This window comes from Priapulus caudatus, unplaced genomic scaffold, assembly GCF_000485595.1.
Source record: "Priapulus caudatus unplaced genomic scaffold, Priapulus_caudatus-5.0.1 Scaffold105, whole genome shotgun sequence".
NCBI classification, from domain to species: Eukaryota; Metazoa; Priapulida; class Priapulimorpha; order Priapulimorphida; family Priapulidae; genus Priapulus; species Priapulus caudatus.
The window spans coordinates 398,395-418,394 of NW_014577166.1; the positions used below are offsets into that span (position 1 = coordinate 398,395).

General features: G+C 46.7%; 3 protein-coding genes across 3 annotated transcripts in view; 2 read left to right on the forward strand and 1 right to left on the reverse strand.

The window, feature by feature from the left end:
* Positions 1-95, forward strand: part of LOC106805200 (RNA polymerase II degradation factor 1-like) — a 7,635-nt gene extending 7,540 nt beyond the window's left edge. Inside the window, exon 7 of the mRNA XM_014806700.1 lies at positions 88-95. Within this exon, the coding sequence (XP_014662186.1) occupies positions 88-95 (8 nt within the window). The remainder of the gene's footprint in view (positions 1-87) is intronic.
* Positions 96-5,814: 5,719 nt separating this feature from the next.
* LOC106805201 (trithorax group protein osa-like) lies at positions 5,815-15,217 on the forward strand. Its single transcript, XM_014806701.1, has 5 exons — positions 5,815-6,080; positions 6,465-6,871; positions 7,542-7,658; positions 9,827-10,002; positions 10,472-15,217. The coding sequence occupies exons 1-5, from the start codon at positions 5,851-5,853 to the stop codon at positions 10,535-10,537; spliced, it is 996 nt and encodes a 331-aa protein (XP_014662187.1). The 5' UTR covers positions 5,815-5,850; the 3' UTR covers positions 10,538-15,217.
* Positions 15,218-15,512: 295 nt separating this feature from the next.
* Positions 15,513-20,000, reverse strand: part of LOC106805208 (ephrin-B1-like) — a 24,229-nt gene continuing 19,741 nt past the window's right edge. Inside the window, exons 5-6 of the mRNA XM_014806707.1 lie at positions 19,576-19,773; positions 15,513-19,231 (exon numbers count right to left, since the gene is read on the reverse strand). Coding sequence (XP_014662193.1) covers positions 19,080-19,231; positions 19,576-19,773 — 350 coding nt within the window. The 3' untranslated portion in view covers positions 15,513-19,079. The remainder of the gene's footprint in view (positions 19,232-19,575; positions 19,774-20,000) is intronic.

Here is a 20,000-nt window from a genome sequence, read left to right on the forward strand (position 1 = left end):
CTTTCTCTCCTCATATCTCTCATATATATATATATATATCAGGCTTGTTAATTCTCATTAAACTACTTTAGCTGCAGTGTCGTACAGGTGTCTAATGGACACGTAATCTCATCGACTTGTATGTCTTCAAAAGTCATTTCTCACATGTGACTGTATGTGTAATTCGTTGTGCGAGTCCGGTTTGTTGGTCCATCCATCTGGCGTGCCATGTTTAGAAAGGGGGTGGGTTTAGGGTAGCGGTGTAGTTTCTCTTGGGTGTGTGTTATAAGGTGTGTCTTGTTGAAATAGGCTGTTGAAGGATTGAACGGGTGTTCACCTTTCATTCACATATGTGTCATTTCGCTACCCTACATGCGTGTGTGATTGTGTGTGATTGTGTGTGCGTGCGTGCGTGCGTGCGTGCGTCTGTGCGTGTGTTTCCATCATGCCGTTCATTGTGTAAGTGTGTGTGAGAGTACGTCAAATTTGCACCGTTTTTGTTCTAGATGTTTGTTCTGTTTGTGACCGTTTTCACGTTTGTGTTGTGACGTATCCTACTGGATAACTGCTATAGATTAGTGCATCACTGTGGTAGCAAGTCGCTGTGGCTTATTTCCTTCACACAATAGCCAGTTATCATCTGTTATAGCTTTGCGTTCACATCTTGGTAATTCCCCGTTGTGTTCTCGTGCGTCGTTTTGTGTAGCGTTCTCGTTTCTTCTCCCGGCTTCTTTCTTAACCGTTACTAACCGCGCTTCGCACGAAACGTGAGGCGCGTGAAGTGTTGCTTCTGCGCCCCCGTGGAGTGTAAGTAGTAGCAGTAGTAGTCTGCTTTAGCTCGACAGAGATCACCTTGATGCGAGATGTCCAGGGCGACGCTCGCCGTGGCACGATAGAGAGTTCAGTGACCCAGAATGCTGCGCTATTCACCAAAATTAAAGTGCCTCCTCTGTTGAGACGCTAACTGCACACGCGGGATTGCTCGCGTTGCGTCAGATCTTTGCGAAGATTTCGCGCTAGGGGTAACACTGACCTTAGCAGAGTGTGTATATATATATATATATATATATGTGCACCTTGCTGTGCTGCCCTCGGTGGTGGGCACACGAGGCCCACACAAGGCTCCCGTTCACAAGGTGGTTTCTGCACAAGCTAATCCTTACATCTGCGGGATGGCGTCCTTTGTTACGGATCCCTCTTACTTTTTAACCAGTATCTTCCTTCCGGCGTATCGGGGCAGCCTTCTTTACAAGTGCCGACCCTTGTCAATCATTTTAGTCTAGCGGGATACTCAATGGCGAGGTAATGTGCTCGAGTACAAGCTGAGCAATTATCCAAATGTAATACGAGGATTTTTCAGCTGACTACGTGCGTTACTATGGTAACGTCGCACAGCATCCCGCATTGAGATCCCAGCGTTTCGATGGCCGACTGACGGTTTTTTTTTGCCGCTGAGTTTTGGGCTGCTCTTTTTTGCTACACTGATTATTTCTGGGTAGGTGCCACCTCAGCAACAGCATGCTCAAAACTACCACTGGAACGTGCAGCGAAATTCCCAGATGAACCCTTCTTCCCTCTCAGCGCAGGTACCTGCTCTTCTCTCTCTCTCTCTCATCGTTTGCACCTGCTGAGCGCGGGCACGTGGAGGAGGCGTGGATTGCACGGGGACCGAATCGAAACCAAAGCGAAATTCGAATGCGAAAGTTGGGGGAGACGTGGGCGGGCGGTCGCTGGGCGTTCACGAACACTGAGAACGTTTGGAACCTCGGAACATTGATAATTACGCGCCCGACATTGTCGTTCGGTCGTCGTTGTGGCGGGAGACAAACGGGAGAGGGAGATCTTTTTGCTTTATATGCGCTCGTGCGCGCACGCCTTCTCTGCGATCTGCCCGTGCTCTTACGATTAACTTTTTTTATTTAGTGCATCAAAGAGGTACGTGCTTTCGGTGGTGGCGGTGGTGGCGGTGGCGGTGGTGAGGTGTTCTGTTGCACGAATGCACGATTGGCTTGTCTAGCTTCTCTTTCTTTCTTTCTCCTGCTAGCGAGAAAACGCGCACTCTGTTTAGTATATGCCGTTAAGTTTCCTTGTTGTGCATCTGATTTTTTACGAACCGTGTGTCCGTGAAATGTGAGAGTAAGCGTGCGTGTGTGCGTGCGTGCGTGCGTGCGTGCGTACGTGCGTGCGTGCGATCAGATCTATATCGTGTGGTTGCATGGGTAAAGGGATATCATTGCTTGCACTCTGGTGTGTGGATGTGCCATTGCCTGCTGTGTGTGTGTGCGCGACTGCGCGTGCCGTATCAGACAGGATTGCCAGGTGGTTGGGCCAGGTGTGTGTAGTATTCATAATCGGCTACGTGTCGTACCAACAGTGAAATGAAAAGCGTGTACAACGGGCGAGTGCTTGCATATAATCAAGAGCGTATAAAGAAGGTAAATAAATATTACCTTCTTAATACGCTCTTGATATCATGTGTGGGTAACAACAGCACAACAGTAATGTACATTCTGATCAGTCGTGTGTGTGTGTGTGTGCGCTTGTTCTAACGTGCATGCTAAATGTCATTTTCACCAAGAATCCCAAGTGATGATGTTTACTGTAATAGCAGTGATTAATTTTTAAAATCGACTTGCTCCCTGTACACGGGTATCGTAGGATTGATTGGGGTTATCCTACATGTAATACGCACGCACTGTGTGACATGTTCCGTTATTATGGGTGATTCAGAATTCCACTTCCACTCACATCGCGTGATAATAGCCGCCGGTTTTCTACCACGGTGGCAACGACAGAATATTGCATCATGTAATTATCACCTGTGTGATTTTCTCTGCCTAGCCCCATCTAATGGACAGTGGCTTGTCAATGGACAGTGGCTTGTCGTAAGGAACATCATAAATACTTGTGTGATTATCCTAAATCTAATATCTCGTAACTTTCGAAACTATACGCCGCGAAACACGAAGTTTCGGCGCAATAATCGTTGCTATAATTATGCTAGACTCGTGAGACACCGGAAGCATTGCGGATGTTTCTGACAGTGGCCCCCCCCCTCCGGTTTTGAGTAATTAAGCGCATGGCTTCAGTACTGCGCAATAAATATGATTGTGACGACGTGCGCGTGAGACACACGAATGCGCAGATGAAGTGCGAGATGGATAGGCTGTGCGTAATATTGCTCGCGATTCGCACGGATGTGAAGCACCTGTCATATGTACGGTAAGGTAGATAGCTGCTGCTGCATCATGCTGTGCATAGTCAGTTGTCCGTGCGTCGTAGTTATGAACACGTACCACCCGTCGGACCGCACAGGTGCAAATTCGCTATTAGCATACCTGCCAACCTGCCTTGAAGAGAAATTTCTCGATTTCCAGTAGTCCAGAGGGTGCCGCTGGCCCCTGAAAAAAAAAGGTAATATCCGTGCTGAATGCACTTGTGCAATGCAGTGTGAGAAAGGCAATAAAACTCTGTAGGTGGTAGCACAACTTCTAAAGTCGACCGTGGGAATCGGTGAGGTAGGCAGGTTGATTCACGAGCACCTACTGTGGCAGTGTGTGCATGGCAGTAGTACGCAGTCTACTGCTACTACTACTACTCCCCGTGAGTGCAGAGCGTGGAAAGACGATGCCGGACGATTCATAGACAACGTGAAACCTAAATGAATGTGTCAAAATCTAGGGGGGGTGGGGGCTCTCCGTAAATTGTCTTACTTTCGGCATCGAACGAGGTGTTCTAATTTCTTTGAGCCGGTGTGCTCTTAGTGTTAGTCAGTGTGAGAGAGAGCGTGCGTGTATTGTGGAGATGTGAAAGCGTTACTCTAGTGTGCAAATTGGGTGCCTCCGTATCGAGGATGGAGATATATGGATCCATAAATGAATGCATAATGACAGATTTTAGCTATATATTTTATTTTACTTGAGAAAGTAAAATCTCCTGGCAATGCAATAAAGGACCCCCCAACTTAACGTTTATTACCAAACGCAAAGTTAATTGATATTGATGGTCTGTTGATGATCTACTATATCCAGGTGCCCACTGTCAAAAAAAAACACAAATAGTTATTACCGTCGAAAAAATCCGAAATGTTGGCAAACTCTAACTCATGCAAAGCATTTCACTTTAAAAGTTTTGATATTTAAAAGTCATGGCTTCATAATTATTTATGATGTTTCTGGCGTCCAGTTGCTCAAGCTATTAGCTCCCATTGACCAGTTTTTACTAGCCTAAACTATTTTACGGCAATGATACATCGGCTATGCGTACGTGTCCCAATGCGTACACAGGCCTCTACGTGTGTACGTGTGTACGTGTGTACGTGTGTACGTGTGTACGTGTGCACGTGTGCACGTCCCGATGCGTGTACGTGTCCCAACGCGTACACGTGTCCCGACGTGTGTACGTGTGCACGTCCTGAGGTGTGTACGTGTCCCAACGTGTGTACGTGTGCACGTCCCGATGCGTGTACGTGTCCCAACGCGTACACGTGTCCCAACGTGTGTACGTGTGCACGTCCCGATGCGTGTACGTGTCCCAACGCGTACACGTGTCCCAACGTGTGTACGTGTGCACGTCCCGATGCATGTACGTGTCCCAACGTGTGTACGTGTGCACGTCCCGAGGTGTGTACGTGTCCCAACGTGTGTACGTGTGCACGTCCCGACGTGTGTACGTGTCCCAACGTGTGTACGTGTGCACGTCCCGACGTGTGTACGTGTGCACGTCCCGACGTGTGTACGTGTCCCAACGCGTACACGTGCCCCGACGTGTGTACGTGTGCACGTCCCGATGCATGTACGTGTCCCAACGCGTACACGTGTGCCAGCGCGTGTACGTGTCCCAGCGTGTGTACGTGTCCCTGCGCGTACACGTGTGCCAGCGTGTGTACGTGTCCCGACGTGCACCACGTGCGTGGCACCGTCGGTTTTCCCCGCTAGGCGGCAGCACTAACTGCGTGTTTTCTGCAGTACGGCAGCGGCAGGCCGATGGCGATACAGCGGACGTTTTCGACGCCCGGCGGGATACAGCCGATACGCGCCGGCGGTCAGAACTCATTCCCCGAGCAGCAGCAGCAGCAACAGCAGCAGCAGCAGCAGCAGCAGCAGGAGGGAATGGTACTTAATAATGATGTCGATCGCTGGTACGAGGGAATGGTACTTAATAATGATGTCGATCGCTGGTACGAGGGAATGGTACTTAATAATGATGTCGATCGCTGGTACGAGGGAATGGTACTTAATAATGATGTCGATCGCTGGTACGAGGGAATGGTACTTAATAATGATGTCGATCGCTGGTACGAGGGAATGGTACTTAATAATGATGTAGATCGCTGGTACGAGGGAAATGGTACTTACTAATGATGTAGATCGCTGGTACGAGGGAATGGTACTTAATAATGATGTCTATCACTGGTACGAGAGAATGTCACACACTATGTGAGAGGAGATCAACGGCATACTCGAACATTACTCATTACGCTAAACAGACGGCCTGCGCGACGAGACGACCCGCCGCCGCGCGCTACCAGCCGCGTCGCTCACCTGGATCCGATATGGTTCGCTGCACTCTGGGAACGCCGGGCCCGACGAGTCCCGGATGGTACATGTTGACAGGAGACTGCACGCTCGTCGGCGGGTAGAGGGAATGGTACTTAATAATGATGTCGATCGCTGGTACGTACCAGCATTCTACCCCATTAATTAGTGACATTCCATTTCGTTTGGTAATAAGCACTATTACCTCATACCAGCGATCTACCACATTAATAAGTGACATACTGTCTTAGTAATAAGCACTTGCTAACCCGCCGCCGTCTCGCCCTTCCGCGTTGCAGGCAGGACCGCTTCCCCACGCGCCGCGCCGAATGCCATGCAGTTCGTGCCACCAGGTGGCGACGCGCTCCTGTCGCCAAACGGCGTGCCACCGGGCGGCCAGCCGCCATCTTCCATGACCCCGCCGATGCACGTAGGTCAGCAGCTGACGCCGCCGATACACAGTGCACCGTCGTACAGCATGCAGATGGACGGACGGCACTTCAACTTCGAGACGGCGCAGAACTACCAGATGTACAATCAACATCCGGGCATGGACGCGAGAGGGTGCGTGCGTGGTCGCCGTTGTCGTTCATTAATGCTTAATTTAATTTAATTAAATCGTTAAGTTTCGGTCTTGAATCTTTTTTAATTTAGTTTTGGTTTATTTTAATTATGTTTGTCTAATTATGAAAATATGGCGTTGTAATTAAATTAATGTGGTCAATCAAAGCGTGGTTTATATATATATATATATACAGACATAATCTGTAATGTTATGTGTGTGCACATGCACACGGATGCACACACACAACATTATAGGCTACGTCTGTATATAATTGCATAATAACCGTATATGCGTCTGTACGTGTGCGTGTGCGTGTGCACGTGCATGTATGTGTGCGTGCGTGTGTATACACGCACAAGCTGACGTATGCGTCGCTTCCGCAGGAACGGCCGCATGCAGCCGACGTCGCAGGCTGGGCCGCTGGCGTCGACGTCCGAGTACGTGAGGCAGGAGCTGAGAGCCCTCTGCAACAACCGCACGCAGCAGCAGGCCCAGTACAGCCAGCAGACGCAGGGCGCGCCGCCGACTCCCGGCGGGCCGCACACGCCCACGCAGCAGCACGAAGGAGGGCCGCCCACCCCGCGGCAGCAGCAGCAGCAGCAGCATCCGGGCGCGCACCCGCACGCGCAGCAGCAGCAGCAGCAGGGGCAGGCGCATGTGCATGGTTCTGGCCCGCCCACGCCCCGCACTCCGCTCACGCCCACCCAGCCACAGTTCCAGCAGCAGCAGCAGCATCAGAATGACCTTGCCGACCTTGACAGCCTTCTGCAGGACCTTGCGGATCCGTTCGGTAATTGACAGATTCGTTGCCTGCGTTCGTCGCTGGCCTCCAGGGTTCGTACGTGTCCCGGTGGATGACGCGGAAGGTCCTGAAATTTTAAAATGTCCTTTACCGGTTCTAGGAAAGACCTGGAAAGTGAGCTGTGGTCGTGGAAGCTCGTCGACTATGATCCTGGAAAAATCCTGGAAGTGTGCTATTATTGTTTGGTCATAAAAGCACTAGCATTGAACACATAATCTGTCTCTCTTTTTCGTGAAGCAATAAAATTTACTTCACACAAGAGTTTGTTCAGTAATCGCCGATTGGACAATAATACGGGGGACCAAAAGAGTGTATACGGCTAAAATCTCGCAAGTCGTGGGAAATGGACCTTTAATATCCCGGGAAACTCCCGGGAAAATGTTCTCCCCATTCCCGTAATCGTACGAACCCTGTTTAACCGGTCCGCGCGTTAACGTCTTCACCACGAGGCTTAACTATGGAAATTTATGAGCAGCTTGAATCACACACACACGCGCGCAGCTTCAGCTATTAGTGCTTACATAGTATCACCCGTCGTCGAAACGACGTTCACTTTGCGAGCGCAGACGAATTTTGTAGATTCCAGCGAGCGGCTTACAGTAGTAGAGGTTACATTTATTTCAATTCGGGGGTCGTTATCTTTCTTTGCATTGCACAGGAGACGCGGCCGCACCGACCTCTGCTTCGTCCTCCGTGTCCTCGGCAGAGGGCAGTGCAGTGCAGCATGTGAGATGCGAGGCCAAGCAAAGATACGCTCAGTTCAAGCAACTTTCAAGTAAATCCAAAACTAAAGGTTTAATTTGCTTGCACGCTTTTTTTGTTCAGCCTACTCGACCTTTAGGATTCTTTTGCTTAATTAATCATTAACACCTGTAAAGAAAATAGTTCCTTCTTCTTTGCCTTTCTTTTTCAGTGCAGTAAATCGGGAGTTTGAAAATATACGAAGTTTGAGCAGAGATTAAAGATTGAATCTAATTATTTTTGCAGGTTTTTCTGTAATTAATGAAGCAAAGCAATATAACTGGCATCAATACTTGTGCCCTGTAATAGTGATCTTGACGTTCTTAGCAGTTTCATTACCTAACTGATCATTACTATCAGGCGTCAATCTCCGTATTTTATTAAACTCCCGAACATTTGGCTTACAATTATTAGCTACACAGTTGCATTAAGCAGGGTTTACACTACCGACTTTATGTTAGCGAATTGGCGAATTGGACCAATTTTGCAATTTGGCAACTTCGAGTTGGCGAAAATAGAACATCTTGTAATTTCCCAACTAGTTGCTATCGATCGGTTGGTCGCGCAACTTTCGCGTTTACACTGCCGATTGTCGGTTGTATAGTTGCGAAGTTGGTCCAATTAGCCCATTCGCTAACATAAAGTCGGTAGTGTAAACCCAGCATTCGAATAGGCATTGGCGATCGGGAATTGTCGGGAGGGAAACGCCTTGTATTGAATGCAATGCAATTTAGTTAACCATAGGTGCAATGACGGTTCCATAACAGGAAAAATATATCCCAAGTTCAAACGTAGAAGTAGTGTTTCAACGGTCGTTAAGTCGAGTGATGGCCTATTTGATTACCCAGTCCCTAACCCAGTGAGCTCTGCCACTGATAGTGGATTGGCTTTATGAGGGTTATTGTGCTTCTGATGGTTATCATGAGGGGGGATGCTTTTCCTACTGACTCAGTAGCAACTATGGATTCTCCTATCCTCAAGTAACAGCTTCAGCCTATTAACATTTTAACAAGTACATAAACTAAAGCTAGGGAAGCCTGGGTGTTTTTTGTGTGTGTGCACGCGTGCACGCGTGCGTGCGTGCGTGTGTTCATGCAAAAAGTGACAATTTTATAGTTGAACTGAGATTTCAAGAGTTGAGTTAAAATTGTTAGATTACATGACATTGCATATAGTGAGTAAATTATATTAAACATCTATGCCCTGATGTGCTAGCCAGGCCTTTCCTCTGTGCTTAAGCAATAATTGCGTTATTATGTAATACCCATATGCATTATATAATATGGCTTATTGAAACGGTAAGTTACTAGGATTCAAGCAATAACAATTGCATGGTTTTGCCATACGCATGTTTACGTGGCTAGGTACAGCTTTTGGGCAGTTTTGTTATTACCCTCATTACACACACACATTACAAAATGAATAGAAATGGTATTGAAAGTAAATACATTAGGAGGTTAGCCACCAGGTTTTTATGTCTCGTATGTTAAAAAAAAATTTTTATTTGTACATGTATGTAAACCATATGCATGCCAGAGTGGGTTGTGACATCTATCAATTGGTCGTTTGCTTGCATTTTACTAACCTCATCTTTTCACTTGCATTCTTTAGCCCTTCCCGCTTACTACAAACCAGTTAGTGAGCATTTTGCATTGGTGGTGTACTCATGCTTTAGCGGTTCCTAATCTTGCTGCACGTTTAGCTTGGCAATCGCCGTACTGGTTCCTAGTTTGTATTTATTGTGAATATTTGGTGCAATCTTTTATTTTGCATTCAATGTGGTATCCTGTATATATTACATTCAGTGTGGACAGTTGCCCTCTGTCTAGTTTGCTGGGCACTGTGGTTCGATGTCTAGTTTCTTGGTCACTATAGTTTGTTTTTAAATTGCCAGCTAATATAGTTGGGCTGTCTGTCTAGTTTGCCAGTTACTGTGGTTGGCTGTCTAGTTTGCCAGACACTGTGATTGACTTACTATTCTGCCAGACACTGTGATTGACTTTCAATTCTGCAAGACAATGTGATTGACTTTCTAGTTTGCCAGACAATGTTTGGCTGTCTAGTTTGTCAGATACTGTGGTTGGCTGTTTGGCCTACCAGACAATGTGATTGGCTCTCTAGTTTGCCAGATACCATGGTCAGTAATCTAGTTTGCCAGACACCGTGGGAGGGATTGTATTCTAATGATTTCATCCGTTGCAGTATCGAAAATGGATGACCTGCCGGAAGTGAAGGCGACCAATTTGTTTCGCAACCAGTTGCTGTGCTCGCCGCCGCCAACCACCACCAGCTCTGCGGGCATGTCGAAGATGAGCGCTCGCTCGATGAGCGAGTCTGGCATGCCCACTGTCAGGGTTCAGGGGCCTTCCAGTCCACGGGTGAGTCCAGGCGGCATGAGATCAAAACTGTGATGAAAGGCAAAAGTGAAAGCGATGGAAAGTGGTAGCGAGTAGAGTGGATGCGTGTGTGCGTGTGCATGCGTGTGGGTGGGTGTGTTCGTTTGTGCGTGCGTGCGTGCGTGTGGGTGGGTGGGTGTGTTTGTGCATGCGTGCGTGCGTGTGGGTGGGTGGCTGTGTTCATGCGTGCGTGCGTGTGGGTGGGTGGCTGTGTTCGTGCGTGCGTGCGTGTGGGTGGGTGGCTGTGTTCATGCGTGCGTGTGGGTGGGTGGCTGTGTTCGTGCGCATGTGCAGTGATTGAGTGAGTGAGTGGAGTGAGTGGATGGCAAGTCGTACTGCTTTGCGTACGGAACGACCTCGATAGCTGCGCCGCGTAGGTGTGGCGTACCATAAGTGTGTGCATGTGTGTGCGTGCGTGCGCGTCTAACGCGCTCCTGCGTCTCTCCTTCAGCCCGTGCCGGATCACAAACACCAGCAGGAGAAGAAGAGCTTGTTGCAGAAGTTACTCAGCGAGTGAGAGAGCACGCGCGCCGCCGCCGCCGCCGCCGCCACCGCCGCACATACGAGCGAGCTAGAGAGCGGGCGCACGGACAGATGTGAGTGCACGCCCGCTCGCTCGCCAGCTGTCGTACAGCGGGAGGACGAGAGGAATCGTCCGAGACGGCGGCGTGTGGTCCCCGTGTCGGCGAGCGACCGCGGTGGAGGCTAGGGGGGCGCTGCGAGAGAGGTGGGCGGACCGTGGCGCGGTGAACAGACCCCTGCCGCCGGCTCCGCCTGGTGGTCGCCGTCCGAGATGCCGGCCAGTGTGGCGTGGCCGAGGAGAGCTGCGACTGACCGTGCTGCTCTGCGTGTTGATTGGAGAACCCAGCGATACTGTATGGTACCGGGAGCAGCCCGATACTGTTCGGTACCATGGGCTGCCCAATACTGTACGGTACCGTGGGCAGCCCGATACTGTTCGGTACCGTGGGCAGACCGATACTCTTTGGTACCGTGGGCAGCCCGATACTGTTCAGTACTGTGAGCAGCCCGATACTGTACGGTACCGTTGGGAGAGAAAAGCCGGCCAGTACCAAATTGCTGGCAGGTTCTACACACAGAGACAGCACTGCAACAAGTTTTCACCAACGCTGCGTGGCCGTGGATCCTAGGGACGACCGCCTCTGAGCTGACCAATGCTTTGTGGCCTAGTGCTCTCCATTACTGCCCCATCACCGCAAGGCCAAGGCCTCACCATCACTGCCTGTTATTGCGCACAGTGGCCAGTACTTAGCACGTCTTATTTTGGGGGGCTCCGATCAGACCTGATATGAAAAACAACAATATGTAGGTGGATGCGTTTTACACTTGTATTTTACGTTTATATTTACTAAGTTTGTAACGAGATTTCGCAGTGAGAGAGCAGAGAAAGAGGTGAGGGGGTGGATGGGATGGTGTAAGAGATTGGCAGAGAACGAGATATTGGGGTGGAGAGAGACAGAGAGAGAGAGAGCGAGAGAGAGAGAGAGAGAGAGAGAAGAAAGAAAAAGAAAGCAATAGAAAAAAAAAGAGAAAGACATCTTCACGTCTGGGTCATGCAAATGTATTTCAAGCAGTCATCTTCCGATAGTACATTGAGAACGTTTGCACACACACACGGGGTTCATTTCACGTGTGTGTGCGCGTGCGTGCGTGCGTGCGTGCGTGCGTGCGTGCGTGCGTGTGTGTGCACGCGGCACGTAGCAACGAGCTTGGGGCTGATTTCACGGCCGTGTTTCCTTTCCGTAGGGAATTTCTATGTCGTGGTTAGGTAATCCTGTGTGGCCGCAGCAGCCGCCGCGTTTTATCTGTCCATACTCTGTCGTCGTCGATGTGTAGAGGTGTGTGCCGTGTTTGTTTCACGCGCGGCCTCGGGCTGTGTGAAGACCGAGAGCGAGCGAGTGAGGCGGGGCAGCCACGCTGCCTTCCCAACCCTCCTTTAACCCTTTGTCATTCTCGTGCGACAACTTCCCTGTGACAGGTGTCAGGTGACAGTACGCAGGTGTCACTAGACGACACTGCACGCACATCTCTCCGCGGTTTAGAGAGCGGAAGTACTTTTCTCGTGCGCGGGTGGTTTTACCGGCGCCGTGTCCATTGTTAGGTGTTACTAGCTCCGCTTAGCTTCTGCCTTCGTCGACGTTGCTGTGAGAGTCGCTGTAGTAGTGGTAGAGGCCTCTGTGTGGCTGCCTCGAACGCCACGCGGCAGCCTAGGTTTTACGTTGTGCCCAGCGCTGCACTTTTAACACCCTACTCTGGCGGCGTACAACGAATGTCAGGCATGCCGCTTTCGATGAACACTAGTTGTGTATTCTGTTCACTAGAGGGCAGCATCACATAGCCGGCACAACCGTAAAAGTCACGCCCCCTATCAATTTTAGACCGGTGCGTCGTTGCTAGTACATTACACAGACACCCGCCCAACCCCCCACCCCCACCCCCCACTCACCACCACCTCTACTGCCTCTCCTTCATGCACTTGCTTAATGTGGCACCCCCTACTGGCTGGTGCAATCACACAGGCGTGCATCGTCTTTTCTTCATCTGATGGCCTGATCGGTGATGGTTACAGATCATGATATACATAATGTGAGCAACTCTACTCAGGGGCTGTGACGCAGTTTTGCTGTTCAAACACAATATTAACTATCTTATCATCGGCGACATACGCCATGCATCCAGTACATTTTGAAGCTTGCGTGCGTGCGTGCGTGCGTGCGCGTGTGTGTAAATACTACTATTTCGTATATCGTGTTGTGTGCATGTACATAGCAATATGAGTGAGGGAGGGTCAGCATTTGTCGTGCGAGAACCGCAGTGCGTGGTGTGCATGGCACACGACACGCGTGGAGCAGTGATATGGGCACGCACGCGCGTTCTTGAAAACGGTGGTCGTGTTTGGGGGCGGATTCCAGTGTAGAGACACGTGCGTGCGTGTCGGTGTCACCGTGGTTCCGGGTTTTGCGGTGGGCGTAACTACAGCCGTTTCTGCCACCATTTTGAGGGAGTTTGCAACACAGCTGCTCACTTGTTGCGTGATCCTGACGCCGGGGCCCCTGTTGCGTATCGGTTTTAAATGATGAGAAACGGTCTCTACTCAACGCAATCATTGCGGTGCGAGACCGCAGTAAGATGGGTATATAAATGACATTTATAACAATGTAATAGTCATTGTATTTGATAGAGAAAAATATCGCTATACTGGAGTGTGTGTGAAAGTAATATAAGTGGAGGCAAACGTTTCGGTGTAAATCGGTGGTTTCGCACATCCATCGAGGAAAATGGGGCGTAGTGTACATGGTGAGTTCTAGACGGCACCATATTTGTGTACATGTTTATTTTTGCCCTCAAAGAAACCTTACAGAAACTTCTTGTGATTTGTTTCCAGTGATGAAATTGGTTGAAAAATGTGTAAATACCATATTACGTATGAAGTACTTTATACATGAATATATACTAGCCGTGTTAAGGTTTATGGAAGCTACATATATATCGTGTGCAGACAACTCATTCCTTCTGTTGTTGTTTAGAGCAAACTTGTGTTGTTGCCAAGCATGTTACCATGGCAACAGCTGCAGCAGATGCTCTTGAGCTTTTGACGAATACTGTTTTTGTTTTCATTTTCGTTTGTGCAATACAAATTCTATTATAAATTCTTAGGTGATATATAACATCCAAAGTTTTTTTAGGCGTTGGATGTAATGGAATGTGTAAACTCATTAAAAATATGCCGGTTCTGCTTTGATTACATTATTGTGAATCCTTTTACAAGACAAACTTTTAGAAATTGGAACAAAATAATGTTCTCCCATACCAGTGTGGGTTTTATTATACGTTTGGCATGTAGCAGGTACATGCTGGATTATCGCGAGGTATTCTATGACATCATCCCGTATATACGAGAAAGAGAGCGCGCGCGCTATTGTTGTGTTTTTAATGCAGAGCTGTGCCGGTTTTCACTACAGTGCTATTATCGATTTTGTGTTATTTTTCATTTTTAGTTAGTACTACTGTAATGTAATGCTAATGTAGCACATTATACGTTTATAGTGTGCGATTTGGTTTTCCCAGTCAACAGCTGAAGGCAGGCCAAGATGTAGAATAAAAAAGATTGGAAATCTGTATGGTTTATGTAAGCATATGTGTTCGTGTACACACACACACACATATATATATATATATATATATATATATGTATACGACATATATAGGTATATAGTCAAGAAAACCTAGAATGGAGAACAGAATAATATGAGTGAGGATGGCATGCAACGTGTGGCATGGTTTCCTGTTGTTGCGTCGCAGCCAGCAGCAGCAGCACACATGATATAATAACTACTGACAATGTCGTCTCAGTGTAGCTGTGTATTCCTATCCACGTCTTGTGTTAAATTCTTTCAAGGTTATGGATGAAGATGAATCGGTGGATGATGGGTCGTGTTGGCAACAAGATCATGTGTATTCTATTCTGTTCGCTGTATTATGTTGTCTTGATAATATATATTCTGCTCCCTGTAAGTGGTTAAAATACTCGATCAGCCTCAAATGTTGCATCAACCAGAGTTTGCGTGCGTGTGTAAGTGTGTGCGTGCGTGCGTGCGCGTGCGTGTGTGAGTGAGTGCGCAAGAGCACGGCCAGTGGCTGTTATTACCTGCTTGCGTGGAGACAGCGGAAATGGCGATAGCTTATGGGTGTAGTAATATTATTGTATAGCTGGAGCATTGTGACTAGTAGGCGGTCAAGGCAATGGACGAAGGCCCGAAACACAAGGACTTGTTTCTCCCAAGAATTTCTTTTCCCTCTGTATGATTTTTTGCCTAGAGATTATGCGCATCTGCCTGCCATTGAAGACGATTCTGTGGTTCCATCGCACCTGGATGTAAATACTAGAAGGTTTTTGAATTAGTACGCCCTGCTAAACGCTTTAAATAGGATGTCAGCGGCTACTCGGTCTGTGTTATACCCATTGTATGGATTTGCTCAATTGTCCTGTACAGGCGGCCGCTGTGGGTTTGTGTACCAACGCCCTCTATGGGCTTGGACCAGAAGCTCCACAGGTGTGTTTATAGAGATGTAATATTTTAGTAAATATATGTTTAATTTGGAGAGGTGTTGCACTTTAGAAATTTGGGTATTGTGTTAAAATACTGACAGGAAATAAAGATTTATGATATTAGTACGTTACGAGTTGAGAGCTTTTTGCGTGTATCTGCATACCTACAATTTCGAGATTTCAGTCTGTACGATTGTAACCGAAAAGGAAAGTGACAATTTGACAGAACTCTTACAATGCCCTCACATGTTTACAATATGAACGCCATCGTTTTAGCGTGCGATCTTTGAAGCAGTTATTATATTTAGATCCTTTTTATCGTCGATTTAACGTTATTAAACGTGATGTAAATTTTCCATTACGTCTACAAAATGAGATTTTTTATATTAAAACGAGACGAAACGAAAAACACAACCATGCATTATTTTTTTTAAGAACTATTATACATTTATTACTGTATATTTCACATTATTATTATGTACAAGATATGTACAAAATCTCAGAAAATAAATAATCCTGATTCGACCTTTCGTCCAGGTAGTCTCGCCCGCCATCTTTGACCATCTCACATGATTCATGATCGCGTAGAAACGTACGCACGAGACATGACAGCCAACATCACTACTGTAGTCCCTAATCCTGCACGATTAATGTCTCCCGCAACAAGCATCAAAATGCCGCCAGTGCATGAATAAATTTGAGTAAACGGCGGAGGCATGCATTCATCGAGATCTCGTCGGTTTGCACAAGTCGTCTCATCAGATAAGAAACGCAATTAGAGGTCGCAGCAGCGGCATCAAATGCTTCCCCATTATCTCATAATTGTTGCACAAAATTGCGAGAGAGAGAGAGAGAGAGAGAGAGAGAGAGTTGGTAACGAGTCGTGGCATGCGGCAACATTGTATACAGATTGGCTTGCAGCGTGCGCTGGCTCGAGCAGAGGGAAGCTAGGAAATATTCCTGGATCTTTTCCAACTGCTATTTTTCTGGCTCGACTTTGCCAATTTCTCAAACAAAGGTTCTAAAATTGCTTACGGATTCACGCACATGCGTATATATACGGAGCCGCACGCTGCATTTCTGCTTTCAATGTCTGCGCATTTCTGCATTCAATAACTCATTATTCCGGATTAATTTCCGAACCGTTAGGGTCCTTGTTAAGTGCAAAACGTCTTTACGATTACAAAAATCCTTCCATACTAAATGAAACTGGATTACGGATGACATAAATCCGCACGCAATATTACTCTAGGACATGGAAAATCTGTACAATTATGCTAGGCCACACGCATCAGCACGGCATTACGGTCGGGAATTCTACTCAGAATTGCCCATTTTAACCGCCGTAATATAATTCAATGCATCGGCGACCACGGCTTAAATTATCAGCTACCTATCGCATTTAGAAATCATTTCTTTTCACCGTGGTTAGCTCGCCTAATTCTAAGCAAGATGGCTCGTGCATGAAAGCCGTATGATGTGTGGATACGCCGGTCTATATCGATGTACTACCACTGCTAAAATGAGCTCATTCACTTTTGAGTACGATGGTAAAACTATACGATAATAACAGAAGTAGATAATAGGGAATTTTCCCTATTATCTACTTCTGATAATAACTATAGCCAGCCCACATTAACACGTGTTTGCGCTCATATCCCGAAGACACACTAACAAACAAAATAAAGAAAATCTTGTTGTTCTGTAGATATCTACTTTCAATCACAAAACTGCCTATAGATTCAGTGTGTGAACCACGTCAGACAGCAACGTTATATTTGCCACTATCATAACAAACTCCTTGCTGATAAATATAAAAAATGGCGTGTGGTGATTCCCAGTGGAAAGGTATTAGCTTTTTAGCAATTATAGAAAAATAAGCTCAAACTTCTAAACATGGTTACTTCCTTGTATCTGGATGCGTCATTTTAACAAATCCGCGCAGGGATTATGCCAGCAGCTTGAAAGAGGGGGGGGGGCTGTTATTTTCGGGACGCGGAATTGGACCGTGTTAATTATTTGGAATCCTGAAAATACCGGATAAATTTTTCGTGATTCGGGAATAGAAGTCAACCGGAACGCGGGAAAGCCGACATTGCGATCAACCGGAAACTAGGAAATGGCACATTTTTACTTGGAAACTAAGCATGGACTACCTCCCGTTCTATCCACTCTTGGAGGAACAATGTCTATTCACCATTACAATGCCTTCGTCAGTTCTCCTCTGCCTATCGATAATAATTATTGTTAATATTCATTATAAATATAATACGTCTACAGGTTCTCCCACTCACATATCAGTGTCAACATGGCGGCTGATATCGATTGAAATCTGATCTCTGGTTTAGGATAGGTTCGTGTGAGCAAAATTTAATTTGCGAGAGAGCAGCAACGTGAGAAGCTGCATTATCATCCTAGCAACTTGCGCGTTGCACCGCGCTGCGCCACCGCCGCTTCTGCGTTTCTATAATGCCGGTCTATCAACGGCCAAGCCTAAACGGTTAGTTTTACCAGCGAAACAGTTACTAAATGCCGAAATAACAAGAAATTTTAATTTAGCGGTCGATTGGTTGATTTCCGATAATCGATCGCCTGTATGTCGGGGACACTCGAGCTCTTACGTTTTCTCACAAAGTATGAAGAGGCAACTCCCTCCAACCCCACATCTAGTCAAATACCATCCACGTGATACCGTGCGCACACACGTACACGCACTCCAGTGAATGGTATCACATGATATAAAATTTAAATGAGCATACGGCACAAAGCACATCGCTACTGCAGTAAAGCAAGCTATTTACAGCAATTTATACACGAGCATATATGATATAAGACTTTTCAACATTTTCTCGCTATTTTACAACTTTTACCGTGTTCAATTCTGCGAAAATACTGATCTAAAAGCTGGAGTCATGTAACAAGCGCGAGTCACAGTAATATAATATATAATTTTTTCTACCATCTCTTCTGGAAAGTTGGCATGTAATAATATCCTACACGCAGCCACCATTAGCACCAAACATTGGCGGTCCAGTAGAAGATAACATTCAATTAGGCAGTGATCAAGTGCTAGAAAATCCACACAAAATTATGATCATGCTTCATAGCCTATAATATTAAGTATTATTAATATTACTATGACTATCGTCCCTATTTACAGAATACGAATTCGAAACTGTTAAGAACTCAACCGTTATTATATTATCGTAGCGGAGTTTTTACTATTTTCTTACAAAAAATACTGGGCTAAATAGATAGAACACGTACAGTGCTGCCCCTGATAACTAGTCAGGCAGAGTCAGCACACAGCTGTTCTCGTGTTTCTACCTGGTGAGCCATTTTAATTACCATTAAACCTAAGAACAACCAACATACAAACTCAACGATAACTATACATGAATCACAATACAGTCAACCAATCACAATCATCTCAGTGCATCATCTGAGCCCGATTGGTCCATAATCTACACAATGGTTCTGCCATCGGTGCCTGGAAACCAGTAAAATATATTTCCTATTTGTACCACACGTTCATCGATCGGTTCGCGTTTGAAAACGGAATTTCTCCCCTCGCTCGACGAAGTTTGCAAGTCGCGTGGCCCACAAATATGCGCGCGTGAGATATTACAATAGCCATGTGTGAAGTAGTCATGCCATCATGCGAGTCTTGTAGGTTCATCTTAAATTAGCCACCGGCGCATCCTGCCACTCTGTGTGAGTCTTTGCGCTACATGTGGCTAGGCGCAATTTCGTCGTGTTAAGGTGGAAAACCACACCTTTAATAGTAAGGTCTAAAACATCCATTTATTTCTTCAGGAAAACGCAATGGGTAATAACGCCCGCCTGTTTTCCTTTCATCTTAAATGCTTTTACTGTCAGCTGGCGCGCGCACGCTTTCAGACTTTTACCGCGCCAAAATGAAATGGCTAGTAGCAATCAAGTTTCCAGGCGATTGCTGCAGAGCTAATACAAAAGGTATCACATACGACTACGATGACAAATGCAACATTCTTGCGCAGAATGAAAGCAGACCGGTGATGACGACAACGTTGGCGATAGTGGGTAACGTGTGTAGTGAGCTAGCCGTGTTGAAGTAAGCGCCGGCCTCCGGGGAAACCTCATTCTCTCTGATCTCCACTTCTGGCGATAAGGAAAAAAAAGATAGCATATTACGAGCTGCGTCATAAAAGATCGCATACAATGCAGATTTGGTCCGATATTATATTCCGAGCTAATATTAACTCTGCGTTCTGTATTTTAATAAGAGTGTCATTAAGTGAAAGAGCCGTTATTAATATCTGCGCGCAGCTAGACAAACATGCAGATTGGGTTAAATAAATTATTTTTCAAAGCTGATTATAAATTCACGAGCGAAATTCATTCACGAGCCTATATACTGACATGAGACTCCGACGTCGACAATATATAACAACAACAACAACAACAACAACAACAACAACACCATGAGGCAGCAAGAACCCTACCATGATACTTCTTCCTCGTTGTCGATTCTGCGGGCAGTGACGTCACTCGGCCCCTGATAGAGCTTGGCTGCGTCACGGACTTCTCGTCGTGGGAAGAGTTCGGTGTATCCTCGCCCTCGCGTTGGTTGTGACGGTGGCGCACTCTATGAGTAGGAGTCTGTTCATCTACGCTCTCTTCTTCCTCAGCACCCGTACTCACTGTGATGAAGAGAGAGAGAGAGAGAGACTCATGATGACGAAAGGCTTGAGCACGATGAAAACGATACATAAACGAACCTCGAATCCGCTACCATAACAAAATGTGATTCATTCGTATAAAATTGGCACATCAAATTCAAATTACAAACAATAAATCGTTCGCGTTGTCAACGACGGCGGAGTATAAAAAAAACCGCGTACACGTGACGCGGAACTAAAAGCAGGAT

What these genes read in the sequence shown, in the direction of transcription:
- LOC106805201 (XM_014806701.1), top strand. Translation starts at nt 5,851, where the DNA reads ATGCAGTTCGTGCCACCAGGTGGCGACGCGCTCCTGTCGCCAAACGGC. An exon ending in TCAGTTCAAGCAACTTTCAA is followed by an intron (nt 7,659 to 9,826) that starts GTAAATCCAAAA and finishes CATCCGTTGCAG; the next exon opens with TATCGAAAATGGATGACCTG. An exon ending in AGGGGCCTTCCAGTCCACGG is followed by an intron (nt 10,003 to 10,471) that starts GTGAGTCCAGGC and finishes TCTCTCCTTCAG; the next exon opens with CCCGTGCCGGATCACAAACA.